At 38.1% G+C, this 23,168-nt stretch overlaps 1 protein-coding gene across 6 annotated transcripts; it reads left to right on the top strand.

Annotated features, from left to right (window-relative positions):
* The first annotated feature begins 3,585 nt into the window (after window positions 1-3,585).
* On the top strand, window positions 3,586-21,271 carry LOC111265917 (choline transporter-like protein 2). Of its 6 annotated transcripts, none has more exons than XM_022842925.2 (18): window positions 3,587-3,785; window positions 6,795-6,875; window positions 7,184-7,330; window positions 8,207-8,400; window positions 9,269-9,347; window positions 9,695-9,885; window positions 11,323-11,425; window positions 12,124-12,207; window positions 13,200-13,312; window positions 13,749-13,846; window positions 14,901-15,028; window positions 15,517-15,609; window positions 16,046-16,298; window positions 18,546-18,724; window positions 19,270-19,432; window positions 19,827-19,967; window positions 20,096-20,180; window positions 20,591-21,271. In XM_022842925.2, the coding sequence occupies exons 2-18, from the start codon at window positions 6,823-6,825 to the stop codon at window positions 20,701-20,703; spliced, it is 2,217 nt and encodes a 738-aa protein (XP_022698660.1). In that variant the 5' UTR covers window positions 3,587-3,785; window positions 6,795-6,822; the 3' UTR covers window positions 20,704-21,271. The 6 variants fall into 6 exon arrangements, with proteins under 6 accessions (XP_022698666.1, XP_022698660.1, XP_022698664.1 ...); XM_022842929.2 differs by having other exon boundaries at window positions 3,591-3,785; window positions 16,056-16,128; XM_022842926.2 differs by having other exon boundaries at window positions 3,593-3,785; window positions 6,799-6,875.
* The last annotated feature ends 1,897 nt before the right edge of the window (window positions 21,272-23,168 follow it).

A 23,168-nucleotide genomic window follows, 5' to 3' on the forward strand; every position in this document is an offset into this window, starting at 1 on the left:
GAAAAATACCCTAGTCCCGTCGAGCATCTTAAAGTTTACAGCAGAAAATTTTAGCGATCAATCGCTTTTGGAATGCTACTGGCCATTATGCGTAGCCGGTGCCTTTCAAATAGTTAAACTTTTAAGTAACCACACGCAACAAGAACGTCGCATCTTTGACTAACTTAGCATGCAAACTATTTCATAAGCTATTACAAACAAATGAGACATCCACGATTTGCAAATCACTTCACAACAGAAATTTCTAAGGGTTTTTTGGAAGACAAAACTTGTTTCCAATTGGAAAGTCAAATAATACATATTCAAACATTTTAGAGATCCTGCTAGTTAATTAGGCTACGACTTATGAGGCAAGATCATTTCAAGCTGTTCAATTATTTAGATATGAACGAGCTATCGCAACACTTTTTACCTTTGGCAATACGTTGATCTCCACAGGTTCGGCTGTCTGTTTCACTCACGCCAAACGCCTATTTTCAAGTACGAAAACAAACTAACTAGCGTCATTGCACCATAATATATAGCATAATTAGAATTTTGTTGCAGAAAAAACTAGGGCAAGTACAGAATATAGAACTATATTAGTTATATGGACGTAGTTAATTCTTAGCATTTTTACCAATCCAATACACGAAATACTAGATTCAGAGGCGGGCGTACAGAGCTGGGACCGAACGATATCTGGACGGGTAGTGTCAGATTCGACCCCGATGGCTAGGCTTGATTCTTCCGAGACTAATGCCGGCTAATGCACCTCGTCCCTTAAGCTTTACTCTCTGCCGTCGCGGAATTTCATTAAGTAACACCACGGGACTAGCAGAAGAAGTAACAGGTGTATTCGGATCAAGCGACCCTAACCACACACGGGCCCCTTGTCACCACTCATATGTTGCAACGCATGTAAACTCAAAATTCTGGTCGCGTCGTCTGCCACCTTGGCAATAGCAGCAGTTCATTCTCCATTGTTGCCCACTTTACTCCACTTTGGCCACAGCCTATGAAATCCTTAGGGATTTCGCTGACTGTGGTCGCTCCGCGTTCTCATCCACTGGATGATGACGTACTTGAACTCCACGAGTTCCGCTAGTTCTGTTCTAGGCGACTCGAGAAGGAATCATGTTTTCCAGGAGCTAGCCTCTCCACCTAACCAAGACCTTGTTTCTGGCTATTGTCCTCACAGCCTTGAAAATGGGACAGGTTCGCGACGCATGAGCAGAGCTATTCTTTGCGTCCCGGTTGTAGTACGTATAAGTATCGAATGAAGTCTTCCCAATGCTGTATTGTAAGCAGGTTAGAAAGGGACTTAAATACTGCGTTTTCTACGAAGTGATAGTGGACAGTCGGAGTGAAAACGCCGTTCTGACATAGAATTGTTGCTATCGTTGGCCAACCTAAATTACCCAGCAGTACTTAGGTATTCATTTTTAGGAGACTTTCCTAAAACGTTTATCTTCATTTGTCCCCTAGAATTTGAGGCGTACCAAAAAAAAAAAATTAAAATGATGTCCGGGTCCTAAAGCAGTGTCGTGTATTACATTTTCGTTTACAAGTTTCTACTAGAGTCAGTTTTTATGTACAGTAGAAAAGTGCGCGGGGCTTGTTTCCAACGGTCCACACTCAAAGATTCAACGATCCGCAAGACAGTGCAGTGGTTACCAAGTTTTCTATGGGACTAAAAACTTATATACTGAATAGGCGTGCGCCATAGATTTTTGCACAGTACATGGATTCGTTAACCTAGATTATAGGCAAAAATGTACATATTGTCTGAGGGCGCGATTAGGTTTTGATTCTTTTAAACTTAAAACTGCTATATTTTTATGTATTATCGAAAGCATTATTTGTTTGTCCAATACGTTAATACGGTTGCTCTGTAATAGAATGACACGGAAATCACTATTAGATCGATGCTAAGTCAATTTCAGACAGAATAAAATTTGAATCTCTCTGGCGCAAATGATAATAAAAGTACAATTCCGTTTTTACGGTAGATTTATGCTGTATTACACTGCATAACCGTCGTTACGATTCGCAGTGAACTATTAAGTAACTATTTGTAAGTGCTTTGAGCTCTCTGTTGGGTGAAATATCGAGACGGAGCGAATGTTTTTAACGAGGATTTTATTCACATTTTTTTTTTTTTTTTTACTAGTCATCAGTTCGCAGAAGTTCGCTGCGAATCGATAAGTCCGCCAGACATCACCGTGTGACCGACGACGACATGATCTAAAATCTAAAAGCTTCAAATCTGTTTTTATGATAGAAACGGCAGGGGCTGTCAAAGCTAGAACGTATCTATTTAAATAATGTTTTGGTCACAAAGTGTGATGGTTCTCATTTTAATTGAGTAGTCATAACTGCCCCAGGCTGTGGCAATCGTTATTATTCTTTATTGGCACTGGCCGCTTCACATCTTAAGTGAGAACATTGGCCTCTTGCCAACACTTTTCATGACTTAGAACACGTTGCCACGCTGGATCCGGTGCCAGTCATAGATCATTACAACAAAGTTCGCATTAGTACATACTGTAGCTAAGGTTATGGCAATGCAACTTCTGTCTGGGAAGTTTCAAACAAATTGACCGTTCCCGGACGCGTTAGGTTAAATGTTCCTGTAGTTTTCTGTAAAATATTTTACGTGAACGCTCCTTATTATTAAATTGTCTATGGTCATATGATACGATTTCAACCTGACCACTTCGACAATTCGGTATACGTCTAAATACGCAAGTATCTATTTCGCTCGAACGAATGAATCGAGTCAGGGGGTGCAGGTAAGGAGAAAAGCCGCAAGCAACAGATCTTAGGGACACGTTGTGGTCCAGGTTCGAACCTGGGCATAGACAAACGGTTTTGTGCCGGGAGCCAGCCGTCTGCCTGATGGAATGCCCAACGACGATACCGGACATAGATCTCGAAACAAAGAGGCAATAGATCCGTAAAGAATTAGGGTATTCATATAATTATTGGATTCATGTCATACAGATATTATAGACAATGTAAGTGCCGCTGCACCCTGAATTGCCGTTCGTACCTTAACCTCGTTGCATCTTTGCTAGGTCATGGATGCTTCCGCACAAATGTGAGAGTTTGCAGTATTAACGCTTTATCATTTAATCATAGCAAGCCCATTATCCGTCTTTCCATTGTAGAAGCCGGGATAACTCCGCTATTGGCCGGAAAAGAAAGGGTCTAGATATGGAACTACGCGTTTCAGCAAATCGCTGACCATGCTTGTGCATGAATTCAAGGTCAATAGGAAAAGGATTCGTTTTTGCGAACCTGTGGTGGTTTGCCATAGTACAATTGCGAGCGCGTTATGCGACCGTAGAATTTAAGGGAGAGCCATGTCCTATAGAGACCTATCAGTTAGTCAAAAAATAAGCTACTAGAGTAGTAACTGTCAATTGCCATTCTAGAAATTTATAACTTGTCTCACCTACACTGCAGTCGAGTATGTTTGATGGTGGCTTATTGAACAGACAAATCCCCTTTTTTGAGCTGTCTTTCATAAATGGCACCCTAATGAATATGGCTTCTATTCTACTTTAAGTACCAATCTGTGTTACCCGTTTCAGAGGTATAAAAAGTCACTCCTCGTCGACGTTTTCGTGCTCCCTTTCTCCCGCGTATATAGCCTTGTTGCGGCCTAAGTATTCAGCAGTACCCACTGACCAACCTCTGGATAACTATGAAACGATTGTGTAGTTAGACTCGTTTCTAAGTTGTGACAATTACCAACGCAAGAGCGTAACGGTGAACCAGTACAGTGCGGTAACACTGAGGTAAGCCAACAGATGAACCGTGGTTTGCGCCTCGAATTTGCAATGCACACCTACTCCAGTGTGACTTATCGTGTTCTTGATTTTTTATTCAGCCCCTTACGTTATGAATTACTTCAAATTTGTATTTATGTCAGTAGTTTTGGCGGCACTACAGACTTTTTTTATATGGAACTATATATAGGCCGGAACGATAGGAAGATATTTAGAAAATATAAGTTTATTCTAGAATCTCTATACTGTACGATGTTGAAGCTTTTAGCTTAGGTACATTTAAATAAGTACAGTTTAGATCTATGGGCAGAGGCATACATCTTTTACCCGAAAGCCCATATGTGTTTTTCTATTTCAAATATAAATCAAATCTGCGTTTCGTTAAGATTTATTTTAATTACGAAAGCCAAAGTGACTTACGCTTAGTTTGCATGGCAATACATCCTGCTGACTGATGAAAAGAGAAGACTCGCTTGTATAGCAACAGAAGCGTATCTTCAACGTAAGCGATGCTTAGCAAATATAGTACAGTGATATAAATAGATTTTCTACGGGAACATAGAATAACAGTATGGCCCTGTTGAGTTACCAGGCAAATGCTCAGGGTTTTAGGTATATCCCTATAGCTCATGCATAAACTATTACGAAGGTATCGCCTGTTCGCCTGCTTGTCGCCTAGATTCAGCTTCAGTGGACTCCGATAATATTAGATGAGAAGTTTACATTTAGTTGGCAAAGCTAAAAATTTTTGAAATTGATTATTGCCCAAAGGGCGGCCGAAATTTTGGTCTAGGAGTGGTTTGAAATATCAAGACCACGAAGGTAATGGTTCTAGAATAAAGGTCATTACGCTTCTAATGTATGCCTTCCTTCGTTTATGATTTAGGGTTATGTATTATTAACGTTACATGGTTAAGAAATTATTAAAGCTTATTAACCCTGCTCTATCAGTTAATATACGTTGTCTAGAGGCAAATTCATCGCCGCAAATCGATCTTAAGACTAGAATTGCCTTAGCGTAATTTACAAAACAACAGGACCAAATGCACTCATTTTTCGAAAATGTGATGCTTCTCCAAATTTTAGGAAGTGTTAGGAAGGATTTAACGATCCCGTATTTCGCTTCCGTCTTCAAATAAGTAAAATATCAATAAAGTGAAAACAGCCATTGAGAGCAGTACGAGAACGCATATCTTATGGAGTGTTTTTTTTAATGTTAACTCTAATGGCTACTCCAAGCGGTTTGGAAGTGCTTAAAAATTAGACTTTTGGCTTTGTTTATTTGTAGATTTGGCAGCCGATGTATATAGTAAGCGACAGGCACTAGTTCAGAAGTTCTCATTAGGCCTCAGACCAACGTTGTTTAAATATAGAGATAAGAAGGATACTGAATAGATTTTATCAGCAATTCCTTAGCGTAGAGCTTTATAGCGATGATTTCAACGCAAGCTTTCCTTATCCAGAAAAAAAAAAACTACGTAATATGTGTAAAGGAGAAGAAAAAAACAAATCTTTCTATTACGAATCTTTAAAGCAACAAACGCTAACAGTCTGTGCAGGACTTTTCATTAAATATATCCTACCTTTTCTAAGCTTTGCTGCAGTCTTTAATTTAACGATCTCCTGCTTGCTATCAATTTTATTCTGATAAACCCATAGCTTTTTCTATAGTATGCTCGTAAATATCTTGAAAAGAGCTTGTTAGCACTTCTTGTGCTGGTTGTAAGACCACTACAAGCGCTAAAATCTGATTTTAACTTGGACAATAATAGTCGCTATGTAATTTATCGCCCAAATTTCCGCAACGCCCAATGTGAAAATAAGTGCAGAGATGAAATCATTATTGAGGCCTTGCACTATTTCTTACTTAGTTGAGAATCAACTTTTGGTGGAACTCGAAAGCCATCAGATATAGATTTGATGAAACTGGTACCTTTGTGTGTCAACGGCCACCTATAAATCTGTCGGCATTTTTGTCAAGTTGTAAAAATCGCTGGAGCTCCCGTTACGTTATCGGGATACGGACATACTAGTTCCAATGTTTTTGTTGGTGCAATGTTGGGTTATATCCAGTAGAGTAGGGAACTCGATAAATTTATTTTTATAGAATTAACAGAACCTTTATGTGATGCCATTACACTATTCTTCAAGAAAAAAATAAAAATTCAGGAAATATACTTCAGAAAAAATAAAAATTCAATTTTTATTTTTCAGAACATTTTGATAGCATCAAAGAAAAGTTCTGTTAATCGGGTTAAAAGTCGAAATGTGGAAAAATCAAAGAGCATTTCGAGTTACATAAAACGTTGGATTAGTGACGACGTATTGCAACATTGTTCACATTAGAAAAACTGGAAGAGGAGCTAATATTTATAGTCGATATTCATAAATTAGTTAGTGTTTACGCTGCTCTTTGCACGAACGTTTTGATAGTTACTTAGACGTAAGGATATTTTGCTTTTCCCACTATGCAGTCATGTAAGTCGTTAGTTAAGAGAAAGCCGCGGTCAAGTCAATGGAAAGGAAACAAATTATTAGGTAGTAGTAGTAGTAGTAGGTGTCGATGGTTAGGTTTGAATTACTACAAGAAAACTGCATAAAATGGCGGCACCTGTCGAAGATCTCGTCAATAAAAGAGCAATCTCTATCACCGTATTCGTCAAAATTGTCCGACGAATTCGCAAAATTGGTCAAGCGAAATCAGTTATGTCATCAATTCACTGTTGAATCTTTCAACTGTTACCCATTAGCTTATTTACAATTATAAGCGCATGAATTTACGTATGTCTTTAGACAAAAAACAATGAATCTACATTCTACTTTTAAGAACACCACTTCTGGTTTCGGTAAGGAGGAGGTTTTAAAAGATTCGAAGGTAAATGTGCGTAAATGTGGTGTTATGACATTGTTCGTTGACATCATATGGCTCAGAGTGTTTGAAGTTGAAGGATATTTTAAAAAAAAAAAAAAAAAAGAAAAGATTTAAATAACTACATAGTAATTTGACGCTAACTTCAGGTAGACCCGTCAATAAATCTATGCCGAGATGGGTCGGCACTACTCATCAAGCGACGACAGTTGTGACGACCATTGTGGAAGGTAATAATAAGTAGAAGGACGATTCTGGAGGAATAGTAAATACCTGAATAAAATTTCACATATAGATATATATACTTTTATAAAAGGACTTAGAGAATGTCTGTTGTTTTTGCCTGCTTCTCCATAACCTACAAATATTTTCCGTACATGTAAAGCTAACTGTGAATTTATTCCGCTGGTTAAGCTCCCCCCATATAGGTAGATAATATAATAATAAATGCTATTAAAATAATACTACTAATAATAATTATGAACATCCTTACTTCTTTACCAACCTCCTCGCTATGGGTTGTGCGTCGGGCACGCAGGTCTTTTCATCGGAACGCTCGAGGTAGAGACAGTCACCACGAAGACTATCGTGATGGCCAGCGGACTGACCGGAGAAGCCACCTCAACGATTCGGACGATAATCACCGTCCACATCGTCGTTACAGCAATCGAAACGGTCAATCTCGGTAAATTAGTGAGGAAATATATATAATGTTATACCATAATTTATCGTTGATCAGTCCAATCGGATGCAAATAGCGCACTTCGTCTCTAGTACTGCTTTCATAATTAAGGAAATCGTTACAATATAATGTCCCGATTATCGTGCAATGTTATACATCAGGCATGTTGCGCCTTACAGTTCTGTCTAAACTGTATCTTCTTATTCAATCCAGACACCCATGCGGTTAGTTAAGCGTTACTGCATTAACTACAAAAGAAACTGAAATAGAAAACCTCATGATTCGGCTGTAAACACTTACCTCTGTAGCACTAGTTGCTGACTTCAGTGATGTACTTTGTGAACCGAGAACATTATATCCTCTTGAGGACTGACCTGTGTTTTGGGTACCATAAAACTGTTGATTACGCGATTATCATCTTGCGAGTGATGTACAGAACGATCACAAATTAAAACTTCTAAACTCCTTTATGCTACTTTCCTGCCGTTTTTTACGTTTTTTACTAGCAATGTAAAATTGCGCTGCGGTGGGTCTTTTATACTTCTGTTTATTCATTCTCTCTAAAAGCTCATATATCTCAGCATTAATGCAATTATATTCAAATTATTGCAAACGTATGTAATAGTAAACTAACATGGAGAACTTGGATCGGCGAGGTTTAGCTGGAGATCGAATCAGAGACTTCGTATGTCAGGTCTGAGTCAAATGGGGATGAGCTCCGAACCTTTTGTTTACTTTTTTCTTCTTCAACGCTTTGTTGCTCATATCCACGGTAATGATTATCTTGGAGATCTATTTAACTTGACCAAAGCTTTTTTAGTTTTGCACTACTAACTAGGTAATCAGAAAACTCCACTAAATCATTTGAAGATTCATTAGTGTGTTGTTTTCCAGGCGTCGATCACCGTCTCCTATGGAAATGGTATCAGTGAATACTCATCACATATACGATGACAGACAACATTCGAAGCAGCTAAACATACCGACAAAAGTAAACCGATCGTGCACAGACATCACCTTCCTAATTCTGTTCCTCATGGTGATATTCTTGTGGTCTCTAGTTGCCTTCGTAGGTTCGTACCTTGCTTACGTTTTTTTTTTTTTTTTCGTGTCACGACTCTATTCTGTTGATTGTATCAATAGTTTGCACATTATGAACTGAGAGCCTTCGTGTCCCCGTTTCCGGCTGCAATCGTTTTGCTCTACGTAGAACCCACTCCTGCTTCGTTATGCAACTTCCTTACCATAACTATTAACTGTAGCCAGTCGGCACTAAACGAAAATACCGGCCAGTAGATTTAACTACTTCGGAACGATTATTTATTTAGACAACAGCAGATCCACTGAGTACATTGAGACGAGGATGAGAAGCGCAACATTTATATTCATTAAAATAGGCAAGCTTCTCGAAAAATTGTACTCGTTCTGTTTAGTCTGAAGGCAGCATCAGTAGCTTTACGCGATGTCCAATCAACAGCATGAAAACTGTCTCAGCCGAATTAACTGATTGCCTATTTCATACTTTCATGTTAATTACTTATTCTGTTGACATTGTCAATAATATTACTTATATTCCTTTCTCTATCACATTTTGCTCATTAGTTGTTTTTGTGTAGATCTAGACTAATTTTTGCGACGATCTGGGCTTTGCAAACTGGCACGTGATCTTGAATGTGTGGAGCATCATTTCCATCGTCGTTTGATCTTCTACATCTTTTACAGCATCGCTCCCGTCTCGCGACGGCTCTATTTCGAACGCGTCCATCTTGTTTAAATAAATAACCATTTAGCTATAACATACTTGCACTGTATTTCTGATATATCATGTCATTCAAAAGAAACGTTCTTGTGAATTCAGAAAAATGTCGGTCAAATCGTAGAAGCAACATGCAAGCAGTATGGTATAGTTATAAGGTACGAGCTCTTAACCGTGTTTTTCAGCGATAAAAAATGTCAATCTCGAAAATCTGATGCCACACAAAGACTCCAATGGAAACCTGTGTGGAACTCGCCATTTAACGTAAGTCAAGTATGAGGCGAAGAGAAACAAAAGTTACTGAATATGAGTATTGTTTTACGCTGTCGCAAGATTTCTTGGTGATTTGCTAGAGTAAATTATGTTACCAATGACGCTAATTTGATATAAGCCAGCGGAACCAATTACAAACAATTTTACATATCAAGAATAATTTATAAATAATCAGCAAGCAGCGAATGTGTGGTGGTCGTGCGGTTGTCGGCGAAACCTAGGGGCTTTTGAGATTCTTGCTCCACGATAAGCTAGTCTGGCATTTCACTCTGGAGTTGGAATTTCCTAAGCAGACAGTCAACTGTCGTTGATAACATTTGACTTTCTGATTGGTTTAGGAACAAACGGATTTTGTACATAGAAAATCTGGAACAATGCGTTACACGTGAATCAGGCAAGATCTTCCCAACGTTCAAGTGTACTAGAACATTCTGCGTTGAGAGCTGCCCGAACATGACCTCGATGTCTAAGGAAAGTCAATTTTGCACGAGAGATATTTGCACGAACTATGTTCTTCAGTCTCGCGAATGTACGTAGTCTGTGCTTTTTCTTCACTCATGTCTCGAAATGTTGAACGTATTATTTTTAATTGAGTTTAATGAATTATTGAACACTGAAATTCATCACTGCTTCCGTCTACTACTACTACTACATGATGACGGTTCAGTTCCATTGTTTTATTATGCTTTTACGCACGGTGCCCCGTGAACTATATAAAGAGCGCTTGGAAAACAGGAAATTTCACTGTTTCTCAATATCTCACCCAATACCAAGCAACACACTGATTAATAGCAGGTTTCTACACAAGGTTGGTACGAGTGGCCAAAGGCAATATCTTCACATCTGTTTAAAGCAATGAAAAATACATCCAAATATAAAGACATACATTTATCCTGAAAAATAATAGGATCTGCGTTGGATTTGCACTGGAAGGGCCTTACACATAAGAAAATGCTTAGTAAGAATAATACAGTTAATGGGGGTCTGTATGTAACATCAAGTAAGTGGGGCTTACTTTGACCTAATTGTTTAGCTTCCCTGCATAGCAGGGTCTTTAAAATTACGAATCCTGTTTCCACTGCTCAAAAATTGTCATCTAGAAAATTAGTAGGGAAGGAGCTACAAACCCATTTATAAACTAATTGTTGACCATATCCTACTTTGATCCCTAGTCGGGGTCTCATTAGGTCAACAGACCTAACTATCAATGATGCGCAACTGCTAGCTCAGATGCAGGTAGGGCATGAAAGCCCTAGCGGCTAGCTTACCAATACCCTAGTGTTTCACAATTTGGTGGTGGGAACGCAGCTTGCCTATGCCCAGACTTGTGGAAGCAACCAAGCTTGTCCGGAATACATCAGCCCCCGGTCAGATCACTGCAAAAGGCAGGTTTCATGGGCTTACCATTAGCACCGGTTGCGACTGAAGCAGAAAAAAAGAATTGGCCGCGGAAAACTATTGACCACGAAAAGTGTGACTGACCAGACAGATGCGTGCTATGCGAGGGATAGACGGCCACATGCTGTAATATATTGTCACACTAACCGTAAAGAAGCCTAACAATAGAAGACGCCCAGTACGTATTACGACAGTGGACGATTGTAGAACTGTGGTGACGGCGTGCAGCCGTTAAAGAGGTAACTAGCCCCAAAGCGTTACTCGATGTGATGTCAATCACTACGGCGCAAAGCGTAAATGCGCGGGGTTTATGCAATGGTGGTGGCCGAGTATTGCGGTAGTGAATGTAGATGGCAAATGAGCTGCTAGCGAACGCAGTTAGGTTATGAAATCCTTAGCCGCTAGCTGATGTACTGTCAACCTTCGACCAGCGGTTCATTTACATTCTTTAACCTTGACGTTGGCGGGCAGGAATAAGCGCGTTACCGTCGCTCACTCTGCGCTTACGTAAATGTACGTCTTAGAATAAAAACTGCATAGAGTTAATAACTGATAGATTGCTTTTCAGTCCTGGGTATTTGCATACCTGTAGGAAACTGCGAGCCCAGCAAAACTACTGAATTCAGCACAGCCAGCACGCCCTACCCAGATACAACTCGCGAAGCTCTCACGTTAGTTAAAAACGATTTCCTATTTACTTAAAAAGCCCATAAAAATATTGCAGGGACAGGTGTGACAGGACACCGATCTGGTCACAGTGACCGAATTTAGCTAATGGTTTGTTCCCTCAACGAGCTTCTCAAGAATCGCGGCGCTGACACCTTACACCAAGCAAACGAGCTATAAGAGGCAAACTAGCTATGAAAACATCTATAAAATTTTGGCATTTTTCCCCGTAGGAAAAAGTGTGGTAGAAATCATCATGGCTGGTTGAATGATTCTGTTAATTAATAATGTGATTAAGATTTCTAATGAAGTTTGTTAAATGCTAATGAAGTTAAATTTGTATTGGGATATTTCTAAAAAACTTGTGAGACAAAGCGCACTACATTTAAGAAACGTATTTTTACTGAGGCTGAATTTGATCCTCGTAGGTTAGCTATATCAAGAAACAGCTGTGATAAGTTCTGCCAAAATATTTATGTTAACAGATTATCAATAACGACAGTAATAATTATAATTGATATTGATAAGTTCATTTTACGAGAGTTTGTTCGTACTCCTCACGCCATTTGACAGATATTTTTAGTTAGCTTTAACAAATAAGTGTTTCTCGTGCTCTCGTTAATGTTTATCGGCAAGTACTAGTTTTCTTTTGCTAAGCCACGGCAATTAAATTCAAGAAGTTATTTATTATTATACTTTGCAGAGAAGTTTGCGACCGTCTACAAGCATTTAGTATGGCATTCTATATCTTCTGGGACGTAACAGATGCGTACCCTGTTATCCTGGGGTACGTCCCACCAAAAGTCAACTTTTACTTTTCAATACAAGCCTATTTACCAGATTGTAAATAAAGCTTTTTTACATTCTTATTTATCTGCATCCACATGCGGTTACAAAACAGTATTCACTTTCTGTCCAGAAAGAACTAATAGAATGGCAAGATATGGTTATTTATAAATTTTCATTACAGAATATTATCTTAAACAGAAATAAGCTACGATTGAGTACCACGTGAGATTATAATTAAAAAAATATACTGAATACTATCTAAATCGCAGCCAACTATTTTAGGCAACTTAAGGAAATTCTTTTTGATCAAGTTATTTTTGACAGGACTGACTCCGGGCAAGGTTCGTATTATAAATTTCATACTTTTTTAGAATATAAAAACGATTTCGATATACTTGTTTAAAAAAAAAAAATATATTTAAGCACATTGAAAGCGAACCTATCCGTTCTCATGGCTGTACAGACTGTTGTGAAACCGGTCACTTTCTGTGGCACAAATCTTCCGAGTTTCACCAAAAACCTGCAAGATCGTATTGTCTTATTTTTAGAACGTTAATCCATTTCATTACAGCATAACCAAGCTCAAATTCTGATAACATTATAATGGCAAATAATTAAGGGAAATGAAACTTGCAATTTGAAGGGTAAATCTGGTCATGCTGGCAGCGGCGAGATTCCATTTTAGGTTCAACGTGGTGAAAAGGATGTTTACCTTCTACCTATAATTATTACTGGGGGCTACCTTTCGCTTTATCAATAAGAACCTGGTGAAATGGCAAACGAGAAGACGTACTTGAAACTTCCTGCTATGAAGCATTGATTTACCAAGTCTACACATATTGTTTTTGTCAACGCATGGAGCTCCTGAAGAGCTAAATGAAGAAAAAAAAAAAACTTTAATGTATAACAAAATAGAAAACTATTGTAGATTTGGTGTATACAGTGCAAGCTTCATCTGCTATTCAACTAATCTGAGGTAATCGATTTCAGCTTGCTAGGAGTAGCTCTGCTGATAGCCTTTGTATGGACGCTATTGATGCGATTTTTCGCCAGTGTCATCGTTTGGACTTCATTCTACAATTTTCTTATCGTCTTCGGCGGCTGTTAGTAGCTTATTAATCTGTCCTAACATTGTCTCGCCTAATCAATATAATTAGTTTAGCTTAGAATGTATCGCTATTGTCCCTACTTGAATCTACTTTCATGATTCATTTAGTCGTTGTTCAGCGATTCACTCTGTTAAAGACTTTTCAAAACAAAAAAAAACGATTCCTTTCACCAATGTTTAACATACAAAACATCCTCATAACAGTTATTAATAATAGTAAATACTAATAGTAATTAATTCAGCTTAAGAACAGATCTCAGTGTGTGTGTGTGTTATCATTATATTGGTTTTTTTCACCATAAACTACATTATTAAAAAACTAGCTAAGGTGACTGTTGGGCGTTTATCGAAGTTCGCGTTTTTATGAAGAAGCATATTTTAGTCGCGAGATGTACTCATATTGTAATTCCGTGGCTTATTTTCTTTAATAGTGGCTGTATTCACGGGTCACAAGGCATACACACTGCGTTTAATCGATCCGAAAAGCGATATAAATTTTGAAACCTTAAACGACCTAAACTACCTGAAGGTATGTGGGCCAAAACTTTTTATAGCGATTCAATAATTACATATAGAAACACGCTTTTATAGTGTTACGTTTATTGCTTGAGGGTTGCCGGTTCTACGCTGCTACACATGCCTAAATACAATAACAACAAATAAGATGAAGACACCTGTTACAATTGTTCAGTTGTTTTTTTTTTTTTCACTCAGTTGATTTATAACCCGGCTTACGATACTGTCGGTAGTATCTGTTGACGTTTTTCTTGTCAAATATTAACTTAAACTAACAGGGTAACCAAATCGATCGATCAGCTGCAAGATTCCATACCCAGTGTTGCATGAAAGAACTTCAGAAGTAATCTGAATTTTTGTAAATGACTGTGTAGTGCTATTTTTACTAAATTGCCCACTCGTCTTCGGAGGCCACAGGGATATACTGAAGCACTCTTAACTATTGTTACGTTTCTAAAATATGAATAAGTCTCTGACATAAATAGCCGAGCATCGACTACGAGGAAATTTCAACGGAGTCTTCTTAGGCTGGATCTTCATAACTTGTCCAGGTCTACAAAAAGATCGTGATCTTAAACTCTATTCAGATGTCCAAATGAGTCGGCGAGCTCGATCCGTTTGCGTTGGTAAACGTAGCTGTAAAAAAAGTATAAGATATAAATATCGAGCAATTTATTCATTCTGACTAAACTTTCAAACAGTCTCATTTTGATTGAGTAGTGAGACTAGTAAAAAAATTTCCCTTAGACAGAATCAGGACAAACACATTAGTGTTATTAGTTGTACTTTTACGAAATTGTGCATGACTCTACGAGAGTCCTATACTTTCCTAAGGTCGTTAACCTAAACGTTAGTCTTTTACCTTAATATATGAAAGCTTACTACTGAAATTGTCCGTTTTATGACGATTAAAACAATATCCTTGATACTTGTTACATTAAAAGAATTAATTTTGACAAAATTAGAACCTAGTCAAAGCTTAACTATAGGTAATTAAGTAGTATTAGAATACCAAGATTAATTGCAAACCGTATCATATTTGTGTTCAACGGATGTTTCTTTCATAGAGTCGCTGGTATATTTGGGCCGGGATTAGCGGAGTCCTGGGTCTCCTCTTCTTGCTTATGCTCGTCCTCTTGGTTTTTCTACGAAAGAGAGTTCAAATAGCCATCGCCCTGATTAAACAAGCGTCACGGTAGGACATGTATAACGCTTATCTATATTTCAATCCTAATGGCCTGAGTCAATGAAATCCAAAAGCGTCTATCACTTTATTATCAGCATTATGCTTATTTAAACAATATAAATATAGTATACAGCACCTATGATGAAAAATTTTTTTAAAAAATCGTTGGCAACATGGCTCAGATGATCCAGGTGATCGATAATTGCTAACTGGAAAAAAACGCAGATAAAGAATAAGCCTAAATAAAGGAGGGTCAAAAGTATGCTCACAAAGGGTCCGCGTGTTTGACTTCAACAAGTTACAAAAAAAAGAAAAGAAGAAAGATTATAATTGAAATAGATGCTATATAGCATGCTACTGTTCATTAAACATTAGCAAACGATGAAAATGAATGTGAGCTTTCCTTCTAAGGTCTGATCCTACACTAAGACTACTTTTGCCCTCCCCTCCTTATACATTGTATGTAATTTGGCTCTTTCTTCATTTGATTAACGCAGGGCAATCGCCAGTTTACCGACATTGGTTGTGTTTCCTGTATTCCCGTACATCTTACAGGCTGCTGGTTTAGCGTTACTGGTTGCACTTGGATTGTGAGTTTATCCACGTGAGACACACTTATCTTCTCTCGTTTGTTGTGTGGAAAACCACAGAACACCCCATTTGATCCAGCCAACTCGGAACTCTATAAGGACAAGTGCAATAAATTTCGTTTAGGATTTCGAACTATAATGTCAAGTTTGATCGTTATTTCTAAATCCAATTGACTGTCACCCTAATCTGCTTGTTCTGATTTGATATGAAGACAATTTGTATTCTTCTTACGCTGCTTGCAACCTGATTTTGATAAAGATTTAGCCCTGTCAGAAGCACTTCGTCTCAATTGATAGCATTTGTTCCGAAACACACACACGCAAAGACACACGCACTCGACGCTCTGTAACAAGCAAGGTACCTAAAATATGAGCTTGAATCCCATATCTACATAAGTGAGTAGATTGATTTCATAAAACTGTTTCTTTTGCGAAGCATAATACAGGCAGTACACAATGAAGACAACGCGAAGTCTACATGCATCAACGACTTCAAGAACTTGGATTATGTTAACAATGGTATGGCCGCCAGCTTTTGTGGAGTACTCATCGATTTTTTACAGCATACTGTAGCTATACAGATTTTCAATGTGTTTTGTGGGACCTGGCTGGTTCTATTTATAAACGCTTTCGGATACCTTGTTGTTGCCCACGCTGTAGCCAAATACTTCTGGACACATAAAAGTGAGGTAAGCAAATATGCCTGTGTCTGCCTATGTCTTTACATTGAAAGGAACGAAGGTCACTCAGCACATTGCATGGTAACTTATGGCTCCGTTCAACCTCATGTCTAGTTTAAAATCAGTGCTCGACTAGAAGTGTCAATATGGACGACTGTGTTGCCTAACAGAGAAGTCGAAACGAAAACTCTGTACCCATGTATTGTCACTGAGACCTGAGGCCGACTCTGAAAAGAAGGCGCCACTGAATATGATGTACGCAAAGAAAATGGTTTATGTTTTCTTCAGTCCTGCCTAAGCAACAATATCACGGGAGTTATCCTTCCAATAAACTGCTCTGGACTGTTACTAGCGATTGCTCTATCGGTAGCTCCGTCGTTATCAGTAGAATGGGAACCTCAGATTAAGATACAGTAGCATAAGGTTTAATTGGTGGAAGATCTGTATGTATGTATGTATGCATGGTGTTCAATGCATAAACGACCGAGATTCGGAAAAAATAGGTTTGGGTTTTTAGCATATAACCATAAAAAAGGACAGAGGCTAATTGGTCGTGTTCGAAATTGCTAATAAAACGGTTGACTTACTTTAGATAATAGAACATGCCAGCTTCATTGTGATATTCGGACGGAAGAATTACTTCGGTATCAACACTTACAAGAGCTGGTAAGGACACTTGTATTAAGATAATATTCAGTGGGAATAAATTGTGTCTTAACCTTGTTTCATTGAAGTCGTATATTTAATTTCGTTTTCGAACTTCGAGACTGCACCCAAAGTATGTATTAGCATGCGCAATTCCCTAAACACCCACCTTTGAGATTTTATTTGCCTATGTTCTGATTCGAACCAAAATCTACCAAATCGATTACGCCATCTTCAGGGGCCAAATATAGATCTAGTCATACATGAACAAGAGTAAAAAAGACTTGATAACAATCAGGCGTTTCTGTGAAGTCCCAAAAGCACTTTTTAAGTTCTCACCAAGTGCTCGTTGTTTCTTTAAGGTAACTGGCTATAATTTTGGTTGAAAGACGCAAAATCAATAAGAGAATTTTAGATGACTGAAGGCATCGCTTTAGATAGTTACATATTAATTTTTGTATAGGGCGACGTAAAAGAGTCGGCTTTCAAATGCGTCAGCCTTTCTGTGGATGAACAACTTTAGGTTACGCCGATTGCACAAATACTAATCAAACTTTATGTAATATCGTATGTTCACGTATGTTGTAAATAATAAATACAGGTTAATAACAAAATATTCCAACAATATCAAAGGAAATAGATAACACCATTTGAAATACTTTGTGTTAACACGAGTTTCGTTGAGTTTCTATAACAAATTCGAGAAATTTCCCAGATATTCTAAACATAGTACCGGAGACAAGAAGCGACATGATATTTATCACAGTTTCCTCCGAATCTGCAGCACCTACATGCATCGTCGTCCTTGTAGAAATCTCAACCTATGTACAGCAAAGCGAGTGAAGGTATATCTGTTGAGTCGATTTGTCCCTTCTCAACGCAGTTGAAGCAGAATAGTCCCATCAATCCCCGTAGATCTTTGCTCCTAGCCTCTAGGGTTTGTTTTGAAGGCTTCCGTTGGTCGAAGGTAGAGCAGAGCCGGCGAGCAGATACGCGAGGCATTTTTTCCGATGGTTAATTCCACCTGGTCCCAGTATTCTTTTTAGAAAAAAGCTTTAATATGACGTAATTGTTCGAAGCTCTTCACAGGAAAATCTTCCCAAATTACGCGCATTATAGTGGCACAAATATGTCTACTGTACACTACAGTTTTGCGTATATTAATGTTAACACAGTCAAGACATTGAACTCGGGCCGATCTAGTTACTCAAGCTATCTTAGACTATACTATTTGGTTTTATAAAGGAAACCTTGTAAGGTCTGAATTTACTTCTTATTCTGTTCGTCTTTAGTCGGGTGCTGCCGCGACGAGCTAAAAACGTATTATTTTTAGCATTAGGCACTGACGACAATTTCAGATTCTACTTAGATATCTTGATCATATATCCGCAAATAAGGCTCATTAGTCGCATTACGCAATCAGTTTTTTTCTTTAACTTTGTAATTCGCAGCGTCCTACTGACATTTCTCGTTTAGCACTACTTGTTAACAGTCTAATTGTATAACCACCAATGGTGTGTCGTTAGAAAGTCAATGGCAATTATTCGAAAGGAAACGTAAAGAAATCTACACTGTATTTCTATAACTTTCGCTCCTGATTGTGATGCTCAGGAACCACAATGCATGGCAGTAGTATCCTCAATCGGTGTAATAGTCCGGTATCATTTGGGCACGTTGGCTCTTGGTTCGTTGGTAATTACCATACTTGGACTCGTAAAAGCGGCTGTTGAAAAATTTCAACATAAAGCCAGAAAAGTGAACTCAAGCTCATGCATGAAGACGCTTCTTAGGTATGTATATCAGCGGACACGCGAAATTCTATTGTTAAGTATTTCAATGGCCTAATTCTACTATCTAAATGGTTTCCTTTTTATTTTTGATATGTTTAATCTCACCCGTTATGCAACGTACCTTCATTAAAGCATAATTTATTATGGCATTGAAGAAGCTATATTATTGGTTAACAGTAAACAAGATCGTGGTACGATGCCCAATCATTGCATGTTGTTATAACAGCAGATTGAACAGTTCGTGAACTTTTTTTTTGTTCAAAGTTCTCCATGATTGTGCTAATTGCACTAAGGATTTTAGCTTTACTAAGCTTTTCGACTCCAGTCTAAAATTAAGATCTTGGATTTCATTTCTACCTGGTGCAAGTTTTTCCTTAACTTTCATCGCTGACCCAGTATACCTTAATGGTGAAAATATAGGCAGTGGATGTACTTATTCCCTTGGCGTGCATGTACTTATTTTGCTAATGATTTCTAACAAAAAGAAAAGGAACAATTTACTACTCTTCTCATCGGGATAAAATGTACAATGCGATCTTCATCAGATGCTGCGTATGCTGTCTCTGGCTCCTTACGAAATCTCTTATTTACGTGAACAAGAACGCCTACATTATGGTAGCAATGTACGGTAAAAGTTTCTGCTATTCTGCTTCGAAGACATTTAACCTAATCGTCAGCAACATACTCCGAGCACTAATCGTTACTAAGGTATCTTTTATTATTTAAAGGCTTTTAGTTAAGTTGTTCAGGCCATTATGTCTATAACTGATTCATAAAATTGAGGCGCTTTGCCAAGAAAAAAAATCCATAGAAAGTACAGCTTTTTATTTTATTTCACCTCATTCCGTCTAGTTTCGTTAGACTATTTTTGTGTGTTTTCATTACACATACGGCATATAGAGGTTGACAACTGAGAGTCTCGTGCTAGCCCAGAAGAATGCAAAAGAAGTTTCATCCTATTTTTCCTGATCAAATAGCAAGGCGTCCCAGTCAACTTTAAAAGATAATCAATAGTATGCTTGCACTAAACGTAAGAAAGTTGCTTTTCAGCGAGACACAGATTAGGGCTTCTGCGGACGTCAAATGTGTTTTTGTTTTTCAGGTGACAAATTTTATCATTTTCATTGCTAAGGTAACCACTACGATAAGCATTTCGGCAATCACTTTCTTCATTCTACATCGAGAGGATATACGAAGCGGTTTAGAACTGAAGGAACCCAAATATATTGCAGCCCCTGTTGCGGTAAGTCAGATATCGAATTAAAAAATTGTGTGTCATTGGAAGTAAAACATCACTCTAAAGATAATCATCTGCGCCTGTCCTTTTTGCCCATATGCTGTAGTAACTAATAACATCGCATCTTTTTACAGGCGGTAGCACTAAGCTCATATGTGCTTATTTCGTGCTTTTTCAACGTTTACAATAACGTTATAGACACGCTGTTTTTGTGCTTCCGTAAGTTGTCCCATTTGATGAAACCTTCTAGTAAGGCTTATTTTAAGCACCTGTGGATAAAATTAACTACGACATATGCTTCTATGTTTAAATGATTCACTGCTAACAGAGATTTCCGGCCGAGAAAAGGTCTCATAACTACATATTATTCTTTTGCCTCAAATCGCGGCTAGGTTGCTAGAATGAAGAAAATAAGATTAATCGATTCTCATTTGTACCTGAAAGTCAACCAGATTTTCCACTCTAAACAGCTGTAAGGACAACAGGCGATTACAAATTTCATTAGCCAGACTACTTTGCCGAGTTCGACAGCAGAGGCCTGCGCAAGACGCGTTGTAAGCAAGCCGAAAAATGCCTTTCGTTAAATATCACATTCATTAGTAGTTGTTATCTTTCGTACCGTAATTCAGTTGAAGACACAAACCAGAATGACGGATCACGAGAAAGGCCCTACCGAATGCCTAGTGAGCTACTACGGATTCTTGGAAAGAAGAACTACAGAAGACGTGAAAAGAAGAACTGATCATAGGGCGGCGAGAAAATAATGACGCCAGCATCGAGCGGAGCAGTCTATGCTATAAGACTGCATGAACGTCGGCACTGATATGCTTAACAAATATCATGCCGTAAGAAAAGTACCCCAAAGTATTTGCCATTGTACATTTATTTCGGAATACACGGATATTTATTTTCTTTCTTGAGGTGTCCCTTATGCTATAGACGTATGCACACTCATGATTCTAAACAAAGTGTGTTACTGATATGTGAATGTGCTTTGCGTATTGTTAAACGCTGTAGCATAAAATCATCTTTGACTGACTGAGCGATCCTCAACAGAAACGTTAATTAAACATTAATTCAACCTTAGAAGCTCAAATATATGGTACTACCCTACCTGCCTCCTACCTTGGATGGTTGCTTAAAAGCAAAAACTTAATCATGTCACAAATTAAACGCTAACTTAATTATATATAATAATAATTACGATATAGTCGTTTTATTTTATAGCAAGCAGGACCGGTGTACTCCTTACTTTAAGTTTGTTGTAGTATACTTACTTAGTGGTAGACATAAAATCTGACGTATGTTTATACGAGTCGTTGTTATTTTTATCTATAATTTATTTTGCTTTTTCTGTTCATCAAATGACATCTACGGAAATCTTCAACGTCGATAATCAAGCCAATTAGCTGGAATAAAAGGTCAATGGCGGACAAAAAGAAGCTGGGGAAAAATTCAAGAATCAGCTCGCTGCAGATGCCACAGTCCTTTCTATAAGAAATATAAATAGAGGAAGCTCGAGTTTTCAACAATGAGTTGAGTCAATTCACACAACTTCGCTCGTCAAACCCTTCCGCTCAAAGTGTCACATAGCATCAATTTTTTGGTTTTGTTTTGGTTTGATCGACTTTTTACGAGGAAAAAATCCTGGAAGAGAGTGTTGAAGGACTGGTATAATTCGAATTCTAGTCGTGTCAGGTTCCGGAAAGAAAATGTTGAAAGGTAACGTGGCCACGGAGACACTCGCCTCAGCAAAAGAATGATGAGCAAGGTGTGCTTTCAAAGATGCAGATAGTTATAAAAAAGAAAATTGGATCGCCGTATTAGCCACTGTCGAGGCCTTTTGGATGAGATCTGCGAATCTCGCTTAACGGAAACGTCTAAGACAGCTGTTGTAAAATATTTTTTGAACAAATTTTGTTCAAAAAATGTTTAAAATAATAATAAATAGGCATTTGCGATAATGGCAGAATCATGTTGAACCATTATATAAGAGATACCGTTGCAGCTCGCCTTTCAAAGCATTTAGCTCTATCGTTAAAAAAGATGTACGAAAATATATTCACTAGGTAGTTCTATTGCTCACCAGGAAACTATTTACTATAATAGCAGCAACGTGTCGGCATTTATATTAAGTTTATAATTAAGTTTGTTGATAAGTAACCAATCTCATTGAATTTAACTACAAAGCAAAAGAATATAAATTGGGTTTCAGCGCTGTGTAAACCCACAAGCGTGATAGGTTGGGCTAGACTGAAGTGACAACAAGACGCTTCCAAAGCTAAATGTGACAGTCGCCACAATGCACGCTGGCGCATTACATGTCAATAACTGAATTTAAATAATAAATGAGTTGTTACTTCAATTAGTTATACAATAGTCACACAGTGCCGTGACAGTCAAGCGTGTAAGCAAGCTAATGTAAATTATATGCCCTTATGGAATTTCTACATTTGACGACTTTAGTACAATATAAGGCACATAAGTACAGGTCAAAGTTTTAACTTGTTTATTGTTTTTACAAATGACAGACTTCGACATCTTAGTTAGCGTGTTCTTTTACTTTCTGTCGGCGCTGTTCTGTCTCTGCTGAGACCATCATCGGAGCCAATGTAGGCGGGAATCACGAAGGCTGGCCAAGTGTATAGCATAAGATCATCTTTGAGTGTAAAGCTTGAACGGATATGCACTCAATTCCTATATTCTTATTGAGTATTAGCAACAAAGCCATAGATACCGTTATCGTAATCTGCTTCCATCTCTTCAATAATCAAACGTCTGTTCTGTTCGCACTATTCAATTGCGGACGGATTCACCCAGATACGAAAGTTTTCTTCAGTTTTGCTCCAGCGTCAATGTCATAGTTACTCTGCTGTACGGGTATGTCATAAATCTCGTTCACTGTAACAGAATGAAACAGTCTTTACTAAACTGAACTATCTAAACAGGAGTAAGATAACATTTTACAGGTATCTATTAATTAGGAAGACTATTCTAATCAGATCGACCACCTGTCCTATTTTAGCACCTGCAAAGTCATTATGATGAAGGAGAAAATCTGCGTGAAATAAAAGCATGTTTCTTAGTTACGTTTCATTTTTCATAGTTTTTTAAAGTCGAAAATCGAAGCCGATCGTACGACAGGAATCTGACATGCCTCTCTCTAAGCTGCTTTGTTGACTGTGAAGTGTCTGTCGAGATAAATCA

Source organism: Varroa jacobsoni, unplaced genomic scaffold (genome assembly GCF_002532875.2).
Source record: "Varroa jacobsoni isolate VJ856 unplaced genomic scaffold, vjacob_1.0 scaffold_1024, whole genome shotgun sequence".
NCBI classification, from domain to species: Eukaryota; Metazoa; Arthropoda; class Arachnida; order Mesostigmata; family Varroidae; genus Varroa; species Varroa jacobsoni.